Source organism: Pygoscelis adeliae, unplaced genomic scaffold (genome assembly GCF_000699105.1).
Source record: "Pygoscelis adeliae isolate BGI_AS28 unplaced genomic scaffold, ASM69910v1 Scaffold120, whole genome shotgun sequence".
In the NCBI taxonomy this organism is placed as follows: domain Eukaryota; kingdom Metazoa; phylum Chordata; class Aves; order Sphenisciformes; family Spheniscidae; genus Pygoscelis; species Pygoscelis adeliae.
In genome coordinates, this window is record NW_008824032.1 from 35,118 (window position 1) to 51,662 (window position 16,545).

General features: G+C 44.1%; 1 gene segment (V, D, J or C); it reads left to right on the forward strand.

Annotated features, from left to right (window-relative positions):
- Positions 1-16,545, forward strand: part of LOC103921787 — a 66,414-nt gene that overhangs the window by 23,801 nt on the left and 26,068 nt on the right. Inside the window, 2 exon segments of the C gene segment in view lie at positions 6,923-6,946; positions 16,055-16,091. Of these exon segments, the coding sequence occupies positions 6,923-6,946; positions 16,055-16,091 (61 nt within the window).

Sequence of the window (16,545 nt, forward strand, 5' to 3'; positions counted from 1 at the left end):
CCAGACTCTGTCTTTCATGAAATCATAAAGTCCTAGAGCTCTGTGAAACATACACCTTTGATTAGGGCAACACTCCCTTACTCTCTTCCAAGTGTCTGCCAGTCCCCATGTGGCACCAAGTTGTTCTACCCGTGGTTAACTACTGCCCTTCTCTGCTGGTAATTTTGCAGCCATATACAAGTGAGGATGGGATAGTACAACACTGATGTGAAGGAAGACAGTGAATTCATCAGGAGTGCTGCATTAATCATTCACCATCCTAGATATGATTCAAGAAGCCTTGATAATGATGTTACGTTGATCAAGCTGGCAACCACCAGGGACTACAGTGCTGACATTCAACCCACAGCTCTGCCCAGTTCCTGTGCCAAGGGGTGTCCCAAGTGCCTTTTTCAAGGCGAAGAAACACACTGAGCAGTGGCTGTGAGTATCAGTGCATGTTGTGTGTACCTGGTCAGTCTTCTCCTGCTCTACCACCAGGTTCATGAGTTCCATGTACATTTCACTCCTGCTTTGCAGTGTTTCCATGTTCTGCCTGTGAGTTCCCCAAACTGTCCTGCCAGTGTGCCTCAATCAACAATGCCCTTCACAGTCGCTCATGCAGGTCAAGGGTTGCCTTGCTTTGCTGGATGGCTCTCGCATATAGGTTTACAGCTCCTTCTGTTCACTGACAGTGCTGACTCCCAAGATGAAACCTAATTGTCACTGCTGTCCCGGCAGCCAATTTCCGTAAGGTTCTCCGGTGACTGAGAGCTCCAGTTTTGAGTAACCAAAATTGCCAAGAGCTTACCCAGGCCAGATCACCAGCAACATGATCTGTGTAGGATTCCTGGATAGTGGGAAAGACTCATGCCAGGTAAGCATTGATGCCTGCACAGAGCCCTGGGTTACACACCCCAGGATGCCTCAGGCTGCACAGTATATGTCAGAGCTTGGCAGAGTGCTTAGGCCTCCTCATCTCCAGGTTTTCTGTTCTGACACAGAATCCTTCCAGCAGGGTTTTGATACAGGGTGGACTTCACCTGAACTAGCAGGTCCAGCCACATCTGCTGGGCACTGAGTGCAAGTAGCAGTGAATTGTTGGGGTGCACCCAAATAAGGGATGCTATCTTTCTGTACTCCCATATCAGGACTTGCTGCACTTCACTTTGCATTCCCTGGATTCTTTGTACCAGGTCAAAATCTTTCCAGGTGAGATCAGCTCATGCTTCTAAATTTTTCTCTCCAGGGTGACTCAGGTGGCCCAGCTGTATGCATTAGAAAACTCCAGGGAATCATGTCATGGGGAACTGAGTATGCTCTGAAAGATTATCCCAGTGTCTATACCAAGGTCTGCAATTACGTTGATTGAATCGAAGAAACCATTGCAGCCTAGTGATATGTTGATGACTGCCTGGATCCTTGGCCGCTACTGTCCTGCCCTATAACTCCTCTTAAGAAGATAATAGCACAAATAAAAGTCTTACTTAAAGAGCCTTACAGATATTTGCTCTGGGGCCTGATGACCACAATACACAGGTGGGTTTCCCTGCAGCCTTATACCAGCTCCTCCTGAACCTTCCCTCCTGTTCTGGTTTAGGTGTGTGTGCTGGGAGCAGTGCCCTAGAGATGCTGGGCTAGCCAGCAAGGGGTTAGAGAACTGTGCAACCATCTAGAAAGTCTTTTGAGCCAGGCACCTCCTTTTCTTTAGTCCTGGCCCTCTTACTGAGAAAGAGAGGAGAGGGGGCAGGTCCCTAGGGAGGAGGTTCCTACAGCAGTGGAGTGGAGTCCCGTTTTGCTCCCGCCAATGGTGAAGTTATCGTCTCACTGGTACTGTGACAGCTTTGATGGTGCTAATTTCAGCTATGGTGGTGGGTCAAACAGTGATCGGAGACCACAGGCACAGAGCAATCAGGCCATGGGCAACAGCTGTGACCAATGATCATCAGCTTTCCCCTTCACTTCCTTAGGGACATCTGAGGCAGGTGGACTGGGTCCACCAGGATCTAGCAGGTAACACAGACTAGCTGCTAGGGAAAGGAAAACAATAGCAAGCAGGTGGGGAAAAGGCTTGTGACCTCATAGCAGTGTAAAGCATGGAAGAAGATTGGTTAAGAAAGGAAGGATGGGGAGTGGAAGGGAGAGGCCGGGCAGGTGCAGTGCTAGCTGCATATTTATGTTTACACAGCTGCTATTCTGATTTTTGTTCAGTTCTCTTCTTGGGAAGAAGGAAAGTTATGCCTTCTTTCAGAGTGCCTGAGCTCAGGAACTAGGGAGGGGTCCTGGAGGACTGCAGGCCAGAGGGACTGGGGAAATAACGAAGTAAGGAGAGACCATGGTACTGGGAAGAAGGGTAGGAAACTAGTGAGCACAACAGTGGTCCCACACAGAGCTAGAAGTGGATATACAGCCTTAGCCTTTGAGGTGGGAAACAGACTTGTGTCCCAGGAATCTTCAGCAAATGGCTGGACCAGAAAGGAAGAGAAGGGTCCTGCAAGGACATAGCAGATGGGGGACATCAGATTTTAAAGTATTTATTTAATCCATCTCATCCAGCATGTGAACTGTAGAGAGCAGCCAGAAAAACCTCCCCTGAAGGGTCTGTACACCCCAAGCCTGTGTAAACTGGGCCACTACTGGGCAATTTTAACATCTCCAAACCTAGAAACTGCCTCTTTGCTGTAAGAATATGGGATGGAGAGTTTGGGAAAGAAAAGGGAGGCCAAAGAGTGACTGGAAAAATTGTAAAGGTGGTGAGGTGGAAAGTCAGGTGGTCTGAAAAAGCTGAGGAAGGCGTTTAGAGGTGGAAGCCAGTGAGGCTGGCACAGTGGAATAGAATGGATGAGGAAGGGGAATTTGCACCAGATAAGCAGACACAGCTGGATTAGAAATGGAATTAGAATGGACTGGTTGGGGATGAAAGGTGTGAAAGGAGCAGCACAGGTCTGACAAGAGATCTGGGATGACAAGCCTGAGGAGGAAGGATTTCTCTAAGAATTGTCTGCAAACAGGTGGCCCTAGAGAAACTTTCTGTACCATTGTAGGCTACTGAAAGAAACTGGCCTGAGATGCCTTAAATCTGCTAAGACTAAAGAGCCATCTGATGGTTATTGCACACAGTCATCATTGACCTGGACACAGTCCTAGTCCTGGCCTTAAGTACTAAGCCTATATGTAGCTCTGAAAATGGACTGCCAGTGTCTTCCTTGTGTTGCAATGGTCATTTTTCTCTATCATTCAGGACTATAAAACCAATCTTTGCTTGATGTTCTTTTTCATGACATTAGTTTCCAAATCCAGCACAAACCTCTGCTAAACCAGTTCTTATTGTTTCCAACATTTGTTAAACACTCTTCAGCCTTTCCTTGTTCCTTTGGTTCTCTTCCATGTAGGCAGGGTACCTCAGCCCTTTCCTCATTGTCACATCTCTTCTAGGGTCTCTTTTTCCCTTAAGGAGGAGATCTCACTGCTTTCCCTGAGGCTTACTGTTAGGCTGGGCTGAATCTGGTAGCCTGACAGAGGGGAGGCTGCCACAGCTCCATGCCCCCTGACCCAGCCAGTAGCAAGGCTGAGAATGTATTCCCAGTAGACACACATATGCAACGCATATATATATGTATACACAGCCGACTGCACAGATCAACGCAGATGCACCCACCACTCACACAAACACAAACAGCACCACAGAAACAGAAACAGCATCAGTGGCCTCATCTTGTGTCCCTCTCTGGCTGAACTGGCTGAGGGTTCAATAGTGGGAAATATATGTATACATATGTACAATTTGCATCCTTTCCATAGCTGTGCTTGGACACCAAGTCTGCCCAGTAGCTGCCCCTGGATCCCAGTCACCACATTTGCCAGCACCTGGACCTATGAGCCCCCAGGTCCTGCAACCCCACTCCAATTGCTGGAACGCATACAAACATGCACCCCACACCCCGCCCCCCCCCTCCAATAGGTGTCTGGGACTTCCCTGCTCCCTCTGGTTGCCACCTCCCACTGGTCTTGCCATTAGAGACACACACCTGGAACCCAGATCACTTCACTTACTTGCCAGCTAGTCTGGCTTCATGTTCACTAGTGATCACATACACTCACATACCCTCCCTTGCCCCAGCTGCTGGCATGACGAACAAATGGCCACTCTTACCTGTGGCCCTACTCCGGTTTCTGGTGCTTAAGTTCACTCACTCTGGTCTCTCCAGTTGCTGGTACCTGTGGTCTGACTCCAGTTCCTAGCACTTAGACCTCCATACACAGAACACATGTGCACAGAATAGACAGTCCCTCCCTCAGGGAAATACTTAGAAATGGAATTTAATAAGACATGGATACACTGAGCTAAGCAGGCACAAGTCATAGCCAGACAAGCATACTCACTAGCAACCTGTTTACCTGTGACTGGCCCCTTTTATAACTATTCCTCTATTTTCTTACATCTATTCTTCCCCAAATCCAGTAGTTCAGGGTCTGATTTGGGAAGCTCAACCATAGCTGCCTTTATCTTGGTATGTTTTTGTTTTCCCTTGTTTCTTCTTTAATCTTAAAAGAAAATAGACTGAAAGAATTAGACATTTTGAACTGAAAAATAAAAGGGCTGTCAATCTAGCTACTCTTCAGAAGGCAGCAACATGTTATGCAATTTCTGAGAGACACACTAGAGGTCCTGAGTTAGTTACACCTTCCAAATACTTCCTTCTTCCAGAGTGTGCAATCATTTTTTGTTTCCTGAGACAGAAAAGTTACTCTGAATAAAAAAAATCTTCATCCTGAAATGAGTAATAAATTCTAACACATGTGACTAGAGAAGAATTTGAAGCCCAGCTGCACTGAAATGATTTCATCTTGTCTCAGAGTTCTTACACAGCATAATCTTAGAATTAATTCCCACAGTCTCCATAGTCTGTTTCATTTCCCATCAAGTCTCTGAAATTCTTTCTTCCTCCAGGACTTGAGGTCTGATTACCACTGGAAGAAAAGGTTTTTAACAGGTCCAGCATAACAGACAATAACTAAATAACCTGTAGTGTCTCCATGCACAAGACATGTAGGACTCATTTTAGGACATTCATCAAAGCAGCAGTGTCCCATGGAACTGTCTCAACATGGCCCATGGAAGTGTCTCAAGGTGTCCCATCCTAGCAGTAAGGTGAACGGGCAAAATGTCAATAAATTCAAATGGAGAACAAGCAAAATCAAGACAAGACTTCCATGAAAGAGAAAAAAAAATAGGTTGTGGGGAGTAAATGCTAAAAATACGCATCAAAGGATAATCTGTGTCATAACCATAAAAGAATATAAAGGCATATTAAATTTGGTCAAACCCATTTGCTAACTGCTGTATTGACTTTGAAAGCAGCACAAAAATTCAAAGAAAAATGTAAAAGGTATGGAAGGTGATTAAAAAAAATGTTCTGTATTGTCTACAATTCCTTGACAAGTCACTGAAACTGTAATACATCCAGCACAGGGCTCAACCTTGCTGGAGCACAGGTAAGGAATAATTTCTTCTGAGAAAACCTGCAGTGGCAAGAACTGGCAGGGACTGAATGGGAGCCATGGTCAAAACCCTACTTCTCATATGCTAAGTGTCCATGACACTGGAGATCATACAAAACTTTTATATATCATATAGAATATATTTTCCTTCCTGTCTGGGAAGAAGCTGTAGCTTCTCAGGTAATTTCTGTTAACTTCTTAAAAAAGCAGGATTAAAAAAGTGAGACAGGGAACATTCACTACCAAAATTTTTAAGATTCATACTGCTCTTAATCCTGGTATGACCCTAGGAATTCAGTCTTAGGCCCAGAAAAAGTACAATATCACCAGGCTTGCAGTCAGGACATGCCTTTTCTACAAATATATAAAGGTCAAGGGAAGATGTGACTCTCTCTAGAGCTTCAGGCAAATACAGGAGGGGGAATATCAACAAAACAGGAAGAAAAAGAGAAAACCTCAGTAATATCGCTAATTGTTTGGAAGATGCAGTATCAGGCTTACTGAAGGTCATTGAAACTAAATATATATATTTCATTCAAAGTACTAGTGAGGAAAGAATCAGCTACAATAATAAGTTTTTTGAATCCTACACATTCAGAAAAGAATAGAGTGTGGTATAGGTTAAGACAAGGCTAACTAGGATGTACTTGGCAGACTAGAAAAAACAGACTGTTCATGAGGCTAATGTCTAACCACAGTTTTTGCTTTCAGAAAAAAAGGCTGGCAGAGTTGTGTTGCTTTTTGTAATTAGGAAGTGAATTAGAGCTCCCAGGAAGATTAAACTGCAGGGAATATGCTTCCCTGACCAGAAAACAGAAGAAATTAAGTTATGATTAAACATGATTTTTGTGCCTCCACTATCTTGGACTATCATCTTTGCTTCTGTCTAACATAAGTTCTGAGTTGTGAGGTACCACCTTTCAGGTATTAAGAACGACTCTCCAGAATGAAACAATATGTGTTTACATTTACTGGAATAAACCTTTCTGGAAACATGTCCCAAGAAAGATGGGCCCAAGAAAGATGGATATAACCACAGGTGTAAATTAGTCAAAAAATCATTTATGAGGCCAATATTCCCAGGTTCATGGCTGACAGATCCAATACCCAGACATCCACGATGATGGAATGACAAACAGTACAACATTCAACCAGCAACTTACTGATCTGCAAGCAATCCCACATTTTTGTCAGGAGCTCAGAACACTGCCTGTCTTGTGGAAAGGCTAAAACAAAACTTACAGCCACATGAATACTTAGCTTGCTTTTAATGGCTCACCAAAGGTGGACTGTCCCTTCTCTCTTCTCTGGCCAAGCTTGATTGAAAAATCAGAACAAGGGGAGGGGCATCAGTCCTTAGCCTCTTCTCTCTTAACTCACAATGAGCAGTAACACACTGTTCTGGGACAGCTGACAGGCCATGCTGACTGTTTTGCTTGCTCTTTTACCTGGTGAGAGACAACAGATCCATCTGCAGCATGGCTCTCATCCAGGCCATGCAGGGCTGGTGTGAGGTAAAAGACCCTTTTTGGCCATGATCTGTACTTCTTCTCCTCCCTTTCTCTTTTTCTCTCTCACTCATGCAGGTGCTGGGGTCGGAAACCTCATCACACAGTGGCCAGAAGAAACCCTTAAGAGAGCTGGAGAGACTGTGGACATCTCCTGCTACCAGAATTTTACCACACTTGCCTATGTGTTCTGGTACCAGCAGCCTCCAAGAAATGGTCTGAAGTTAGTAGCCAGTACTTCTACATGGATGCAAAGTTCTTACGAGGAAGGTTACAGTGAGGCCAAGTTTGAAATAAGCAGAGAGAATAGTGATTACTCTGTGATGACGATCAAGAATGTGACATCCAAGGATGCAGCCACGTATTTCTGTGCTGCGAGTGATCACACGGTATTGCGAGGGGGTTGAGCACTAAGATAAAATCCCCACCTTGCCTGAGTGAGAGATGGAGTCTCTGAAAAATGTGAGTGAGACAGACTGGAGAGGAGCAGAGGAAGAGCAGATGGGAAGAAGTGGGAGGATAGAGCCAGGACTTTTTGGAGGGAAGAGGGACAGACAAAGCAGTGCAGCAGCATCTAGCTTCAAAGACAAAAAGCCTTCAGAGATACAAACCCATAGATCAGCATTAAGAATTGAGGCACTGCTGATGTGGTTAGTAAAAGGCAGCAAATACTTCTTAGGATTGGTGCTACAGAAGCACAGCCATGTTCTGGGCCACTAGTTCCCCACAGACCCCCCACAACACCAAGAAAAGAGTACAAAGCAGAAGGAGAATTCAAGGTTCTTCCACATAATGATGATCCACCAAAAGACAGAGCTGCCCAATGAGAGATTGACCGGTGTGGGAGGAGAGCCCAGCCTGTGATTATGGACATAGGAGGATGACACTAGTACAGGCAGGAGGAAACATACCCAGGGGTCCAGGCATTGTGGAAGGGACAGCCCCTTGGCAGCTTTACAAGCAATAATGTGCCCTGCAGCACTTTTATTTACCTGCTCCACACACCACTTAATTGCAGGATCCCTCTCTTCCTTGCCACAGAAATGAGTAACAGTTCTGAGCTGGACCAAGGCATCTCTTCATGGCAAAACCTCATGGGCAGAGAAAGGAAACCACAAAAAGCTGCTGTCCCCTGGTGCTCCCCTTGTGAGGGAGAGCTGAAGGCAGAAATTGCCTTCCATTGTGCCTCTGTCTTCATTGCTTGCAGAGATGAGCTTTTGATGAACTAATTGTTCTTCTGTGAGGAGCCTGGGAAAAGTGAGGGTGGAGTATTATTAGGGTTCCCCCACCTACCATTGGCTGCCTGTGCTTCTGTTTTTATTGCATAACCTAGGACTTACCTTTTCTTCAAAGAAAGGGAAACAGCAGATAAAAGAACAAAAGGTACCTTTAAGAAAGTATAGCTATACACTTGTGTATTTTGGGCTTCTGTTTTTAGGTCATGTCTTTGACAATCTGCATACCATTGAGCACAGACCAATTGTTTGTCTCATATACTCATATGGAAGACATAGCATATGAAGCACATAACTATCATAGGGAGCAAATGTACTAAGCTGCTCACTGATGTGGCAAAACTGGATATGCTGAAGTGAAACTTACTATTTGATTACAGCAAAAAAAGGAGTGGAGGTGATGAGAATAGCTGCTGAGAGCAAGGAGCAGGAATCAGCTGGCAGCATGTCCTGTAAAAAAAGATCCTGTCCTGGTTTCAGCTGCCATAGAGTTAATTGTCTTCCTAGTAGCTGGTATAGTACTGTGTTTTGGATTTAGGATGAAAATAATGTTGATAACACACTGATGTTTTTGTTGTTGCTGAGCAGTGCTTACACTAAGTCAAGGACTTTTCAGCTTCTCATACTGCTCTGCCAGCGAGGATGCTGGAGGTGCACAAGAAGCTGAGTGGGGACACAACCAGGACAGATGGTCCAAACTGGCCAAAGGGATATTCCATACCTTATGATGTCATGCTGAACAACAAAAAAAATTGAGTGAGTTGGCCAGGGGGGCACGGCCACTGCTTGGGAACTGGCTGGGCATCAGTCAGCGGGTGGTGAGCAATTGCATTGTGCATCACTTGTTTTGTAAGTTCTTTTATCATCATTATTATTATTTTCCCCTCCTTTTCTGTCCTATTAAATTGTCTTTATCTCAGCCCACGAGTTTTACTTTTTTTCTGATTCTCTCCCCATCCCACTGCAGGGGGGAGTGAGCGAACAGCTGTGTGGTGTTTAGCTGCCTGCCGGGTTAAACCACGACAGATCCTCACATTCCATTTCAGCAAAATTGCTAGGAGACTTTTGTACTGCCAGGACGGATCGCTCGATTTCATGCCACGGTCCTAGTCTCCTGATCGACCATGCTACATAAATGTTACTTTACTTCCAGGCTCTGCTCTACAAGAAGCTTAACTGTTCTTGGCTAGGGAAATCCGGATGCATGACAGAAACTCGTGTTCATTGTAGTCTCACCCTGGACACAATGGAGGCTCTGAAGAGACTAAACCTAATTGCATCCCAGACTTACTCCAGTCCTCCAAAGACATTTCTGAAAGACTCAGCTTCACACACCACTCCTTGCACATCCTGGTAGCCAATATTCTTCTGACTCCAGGAGCTGCTCAGCAATGAGTGTAATATACCATTCCTTGCTCCCAGGGAGCACTCATCTGCTCCTCAGAACACTCTCAGGTCCATGATCTACTCACTGTTCATATCAGGCTACAGACATACAGCAGGGAAGCACTGGGAAAGCATTGTGTCTCACATAGCAGAGACACTGACTTCCTTATTCTTTTCAGCCTCCAATCTTCTTAGATAGAGAATTACTGTCTGGAACTATTACTGGTGATCCAAATGCCCTGTGAAAGTTTTAGGAAAAGTAGTTTATGCTGGAATCATTAAGGAATATAAACACCATGGTGGTAACTTTGGGAGTGACTTTGGGTGATTTCTTTTTAGATTTTTTTTATTCTCTTTCAATAAATTACCAGTTCGTGAAAATCATAATGTTACAGTCCTAGCTCAGACCTCTTGCATAAACACTGAAAACCAGCTTTATCTGGGAACATAACAGAGGAAGGATCCCTTTCTATTTCTCAACTCTTGAGCACCTTTAGTTTAGAGTGGCAAATGCAATTTTAAGGCCCTGTGAAAATAAACTTACCCGTAGCCTTCAACGTTCAGCAGATTAATAAGCTGGCTATTGACTGGTCACAGCTGTGCAATTTCCAGGTGGTAGTAGAAAATCACAGAGATGTCTAGTGTTCATTGCCATCTTGAAGTTCTGCAGTCACAGTTCCCTATTCCAGCTCTGAGATACAGTTTTCTCCTATGCAGTACTTCTTTTGCCAGCTTGAAGTGGCACTGCACAAAAAGCAGCTAATCTAAGAAGTTTCTCATGAAACAGCTACTATCCTCCTTGTTGCACTCCCTGTCCTCATATTTATTCTCCTTTGTCTCCTGCTGTAGAAGGTGGCAGGGGAGCTGTAGCTACAGAAACCATAGTCAAAGGTACTTGTTTTAGATGGTCAGCAGTGAAATCTCAGGCACATCTGTGTAAACAGCTGTGTATTTGTAATGAATAGCAGTTTGTCAATAATAGCCTACCTGCAGTCTAGAGGTTATACTCACTACTCAAAAGATAAGATGATGGAAGCAGAGGATGTGTAAAGTCACATCTCTGTGCAGATAATGATGCTATACCGTATGATGTGGTCATCCTGCAACTACTGGGAGGGTTTCACAGAATCATGGAATCAGAGAATCACAGAATGGTTGAGGTTGGAAGGAGCCTCTGAAGGTCATCTTGTCCAAACCCCCTGCTCAAGCATGGCCACCTAGAACCAGCAGCCCAAGACTGTGTCTAGGCAGCTTTTGAATATCTCTAAGCATGGAGAAGCCACAACCTCCCTAGGCAACCTATTCCAGTGCTCAGTCACCCTCACAGTAAAAAAGTGTTTCCTTGTGTTCAAAAGGAACCTCATGCATTTCAGTTTGTGCCCATTGCCTCTGGGCCTGTCACTGGGCACCACTGAGAAGAGCCTGTCTCCATCTTCTTTGCACCCTCCCTTCAGGTACTTATATACATTAATCAGATCCCTCCTGAGCCTTCTCTCTCTAGGCTAAACAGTCCCAGCTCTCTCAGCCTCTCCTCCTATGTGAGGTGTTCCAGTCCCTTCATCATCTTTGTGGCCCACTGCTGGACTCTCTCTAGTATGTCCATATCTCCCTTGTACGGAGGAGCCCAGAACTGGACACAGGACTCCAGGTGCAGCCTTGCCAGAGCTGAGTAGAGGGGAAGGATCATCTCCCCGATCTGATCTGCTGGCAACAGTCTCCTAATGCAACCCAGGATACCATTAGCCTTGTTTGTGGCAAGGGCACGTTGCTGGCTCATGTTCAACCTGCTGTCCACCGGGAGCTCCAGGTCCTTTTCTGCCAAGCTGCTTTCCAGTTGAGTCACCCCCAGCATGTACTGGTGCATGGGATTATTCCTCCCCAGGTGCAGGACTCTGCACTTCCACTTGTTGAACTTCATGGGGTTATTGTTGGCCCATTTCTCCAGCTTGCTGAAGTCCCTCTGGATGGCAGCATGACCCTGTGGTGCACCAGCCACTCCTCCCATGTTAGTGTTGTCTGCAAAGTTGCTGAGGGTATACTCTGCCCCATCATCCAGATGATTAATGAAGGTGTTAAACAGAAGATGTTTCCCACCACAGCTGCTGTTTCTCAGGCTTCTTGTGAGACAAGAACTGACTCAGAACAGAAATAACAGGACAGATAACCTTGTGTTAATCATCCAGTACAGATATTGGATTCGGAGCAGAAGATGAACATTTGGAAAACAATATTGTTCTTTAGTGGAACAACTTGGGCGCAAATCAATGGCCTCTAACAAGAAACTTGAGTAGACACAGGCTGGAGGAGAAGGGAAACAAAGGGAAGGAAATAAAGGAAATATACATACATAGGATGGTATACCATCACTATCTGCATAGGGATGTGTATTGGGTCTAGCTGGGATGGAGTTAACTTTCCCAATAGCAGCCCTCACAGTGCTGTGCTTTGTATTTGTAGGTAGAAAGGTGTTGATAACACACCAGTGTTTTGGCTTCTGCTGAACAGTGCTTCCACAGCATCAAGGCTGTCTCTCCAAACCTGCCCCCCCCCCCCCCCCACCCCCCTCCCCCAAGGCCCAAGATCCTCTCATACAGATCATTGATAAAGATATTGAACAGAACTGGCCCCAATACTGAGCCCTGGGGAACACCGCTCGTGACCGGCCGCCAACTGGATTGAACTCCATTTACCACAACTCTCTGGGCCCGGCCGTCCAGCCAGTTTTTGACCCAGCGCAGAGTCCACCTGTCTAAGCCGTGAGCCGCCAGCTTCTCCAGGAGAATGCTGTGGGAGACGGTGTCAAAGGCCTTACTGAAGTCCAGGTAGACCACATCCACAGCCCTTCCCTTGTCCACTAGGCAGGTCACCTGGTCATAGAAGGAGATCAGGTTATCTTGAACCATGAGTTCTTTTTCATTTTATTTTCTCCCTCCCCTCTACCCCCATCCTGCTGAGGATGGGGAGTGATAGAGGGGCTTGGTGGACACCTAGCAGCCAGCCAAAGTCAACCCACCACAAGATGTGATTTTACACATCCTCTCCTTCCACCATCTTATCTTTTCAGTACACTAATATGCCCTGAAAAGGGGCTGTTGCTTAATTTTAGGGGTTCGTGGTCAAAAGTGCTGAATGTTTCTGAAAAGAACTTCCTGGTGTCCCTAAAACAAATCTGTAAAGCTCAGCGCGTCTCTGTAGTTCTGCCTGCTTCTTTGTAGCTGCTTCTTCTGTAAACGCTAAAGAATAATCCAGGACTGATGTAAGTGATCATTACTTTCCTATGAAATTCCCCCACTGAAATGATATCATTGTTAGAAAATATGGCACTAACTGTCTCTTGCTTGCATACTCTCGCCTTTCCTTGTTGTGTGAAGTTTTACACAGCTTGAAGCCTCCTATGAGAGACATAGAAATAAAAATCAAGCAACTGTCTTTCCTCTCTTCTCTCCCTCTCGCTCATTTGAATTAATGGCCTGCAAGGCCTTTCCTTTTGACAGGTTATAGATGAACATTAAAGTGGGACAAGACTGGTCTCTGCTGGCATGTCTTGGAAATTGCCTTATGAACATGTGCTAAGGAGATGTTAGCACCACATAGAAACACTCCTTCAAAATTAATACAGAAGTGATTTGTTTGTTTTTAAATGAAAAACACCATAGGGGAGAGAGTCTGTTAGTGATAGTAAGGACACTAATGGAGCTATAGACTGGAGAAGGAGACACAATAATCTCAAATGCATTTTAGTAGAATGGTTTTAGACCCTGAATAAACAGTGCTGAGATCAGAGGCAGACTAAGACCAAGGCAGGCAAATAATATCCCGCTATTAGTGTTATTATTTAGGCAGAGCCGGACAAATACAATCCTAAATGTATTTTTAAAAAGAATTCAATCTAAACAAAGACAACTGTCTGCAGTCATTCCCATAATTAGTGACTTAAACACACAGTTTTTCTGTCGTAGAAGAGAGGATACTGTAGGGGCACCTGAGATCACCTGTCCAATATCTTGCCTTCTGTAGTTCTATGTCTTGGTCCTAAATGTTTAAGTTTAGTCTGTTTCTCATTCCCTTCCCTGGGACACTAACAGCTGTTCCCAGCTGAACAGGCTGTGTCAGAAATTATGGGTTCTTCTGTGATACCTGAAAACAGAAGAAAATAATTTGTGATTTTCCTAGTAGAACTACCTTGTTTTGAAGGATTGTTTCCTGTACTTACAGTCTATTTTTTGTATCAAAATAGACTGAAGTGAAACCATTAAAGAGCAATATGAACAACATGTTTACTGCAGGTACTTGGTCATGTTGCTGAATATGTGTTGACCTTTTATGTGAGAAGACTAGGCCAGGATGGGCTGCATATGCCCCAAACCTAAACTGGTTTGTTCACGTGCCTGTCTTTCCCTGTATTGCCTCAGTGTGTGCTGGTACACAGTCTCACTGGCACAGATCTTTCCCTCTTGGGAGTTACATCATACCTGGACAAACCTGTGGGGGAAAAAAATACAGTTTTGTGTCTCCATTTAGTTATGTGTAAGAGAGGGAGATAAAAGTATCCTGTTACCTGTCACCACCAGTCCCTACCCCCTTCAGACAGTCTCCAAAATGAAGGCATGTTCTTAGTCCTAGATGAAGCCTTTTCATAGTCAGGGTCACAGGCATCTGGGAGAAACTTGTACTTCTGCTTCCTGTAACAGGGCAGTCAGAGTCATACAAACTTAAGAGCTCAGCAACCTACTTCCCTCCCTTTCAGAGCACCTGTGACAAATGCAGCACAAACCAAAGAGGATATTCGCAGTCAGGACAAGCTACAAACAGAAACACCACTCTGTAGTAAGCAAATCGCTCTCAATGCAAACCAGTACTGTGGGCTTGAGGTTTGTTTATCATCCTGGGGCAGAAGAAAAAAAGAGTGGGAAGGAAAGTAACATGAACACTGTCATGAAGTTACCAAGTGAAAAATAACTGCATTTAAAACCAGCTAACAAAAGAAAAAAAAATTACTTTTTTGTCTATAGGAAAAAAAGTTGGGATTATAAATTCAGGGTTAATGGATACACTAAGAGGTAATCAGACTATCACACAGAAACAGCAATGGCAGAGGAAGGATGTGGCCTGTTGTTACCATCTTTCATGGTGACCGGCTGACAAAAATGGGAGGGCAGAGCCATGGGTGGGATTGTTTTTGTACAAGGTTGTATCATTGTGGGGACAGGTGACTCACAATGATACGTTTCCCACCAGGCCTTTACAAAAACCCGTATGCGCATAAGCCTTGTGGGAGAGTGTGTTAAGACAGCTACAGAGCATTCGGCAGCACAGCAGGTATGTTCTGTCTCGTTTTTTGTTGACTGACCTTGTATGCTAGGACTTACTTTCATCGTCTGAGAACTGAGCCTGGCCTCTCTGGAAAACAAGCCAGGAGATTCTGAGACATTGAAATAATTTTCAGCAAACCAGATTGACTGCAGATGCATCTAAAACCTGTCAGACTACGCGAAGCACAGAATTAGTATTTTTTTCTCATGCAATAGTGTTTGCAACAGACCACAAAATGGTTCTTTATTAATGTGGCAAAAGTGTTACAAAAAGAATTCTGACATGTAGCAGGTATCTCTCAGAGGCACTATATAAAATGTGTTGGGGTTTTCTCTCTTAAATAAGCCTCCAGTGTCCACTGACTGACTCATGTCTGTGAGCACAACGGTTTTCTCTAATCCTTCTCCATACTGTCTCACTGCAGTTCTTCCTAATGGATGTCAAGGGTTTGCCTGAGACCAGCCAACTGATTCTTCTGGACTGTCCTTGTGTGGATTACTTTTAATCAATCAGAAAATGGAATGGGATCCTGAAAGACTATTCAAGATGGCTGGCCCGCCATTGAAGGGAAAACAAATGGATTTGTTTTAGTTCAGTGCCACAAAGGCGAACCACCTATATGAAAAGGCATGTGACTATGACAACCACAAAGCAAGTATTATATGATTATTAACTCCACAAGTTACAGAAAGGAAGGCTTCACAATGCTTAGAGTACAAGACTGACAGTAACGAAGCTCTAGTTGTAGAGGAATTATATTTCTAGACAATGACAGCCTCTACCACTTTGGGTATGTCTGCATGGTTTCTACATCTGCAAAATGAGAATAGCAAGTAATACCAATGGGATAACATGGAGATTAGAGAAAGTTTGTAAAACAACTTGAGATGAAATGTAGACAATAAAAATAAGTATCAAAAAACTCTGGGAAATGCTTTTATAAATGCTATAGATTATACAATGGGATTTCAAGCTCGTTTTATGACAAAGCCTTTCAGACAGATATTGAGGGATCTTTGGGATTCCAGATACAGGAAACATTGCTTAAGCTTCTACTTACTAAAGTCAACCACAGTGCATCCCTTTTCTTAGTTTATGATACAACACTTTGTCACCGTGACTATCAATAACTTGATTTTCGGCGATGGCACAAAACTTACAGTAATAGGTAAGAACTTTTTGTTTTATCTTTTAAATCACTTCAGATCCCAGGTATTCTCTTTAGAGAACTTCACTTCAACCTTATTCTTCCTTTCATTATTAAATTGGTGTTTTCCTGATGTGCTAGTAACCCAGTCTACTTTGGAGAATTGACGAAGTTTAGTACTCTAGGTAGGGACACGCATTTCACTTTGGAGAACTGAATGAATGCATTTTCAATGAATAAAAAGCTGTCCATAGAAATAATTAGGATGACAAATGGGTTAAAAAATATGTGCATATTGTAAATACATTGTCTTAATAAATCGACATCTGCAGAAATCACTATTCCCCAAAAGTATAACTGTTCTCCATAATCTAGTTCTTCTGGGGCTACAGGTGATTAAGGACAAGTCAATGAAAGGCTATCTGTCTGGAAAGAACTGAGTTACAGTTACACTTTGGACAGGTCTAGAAAACAA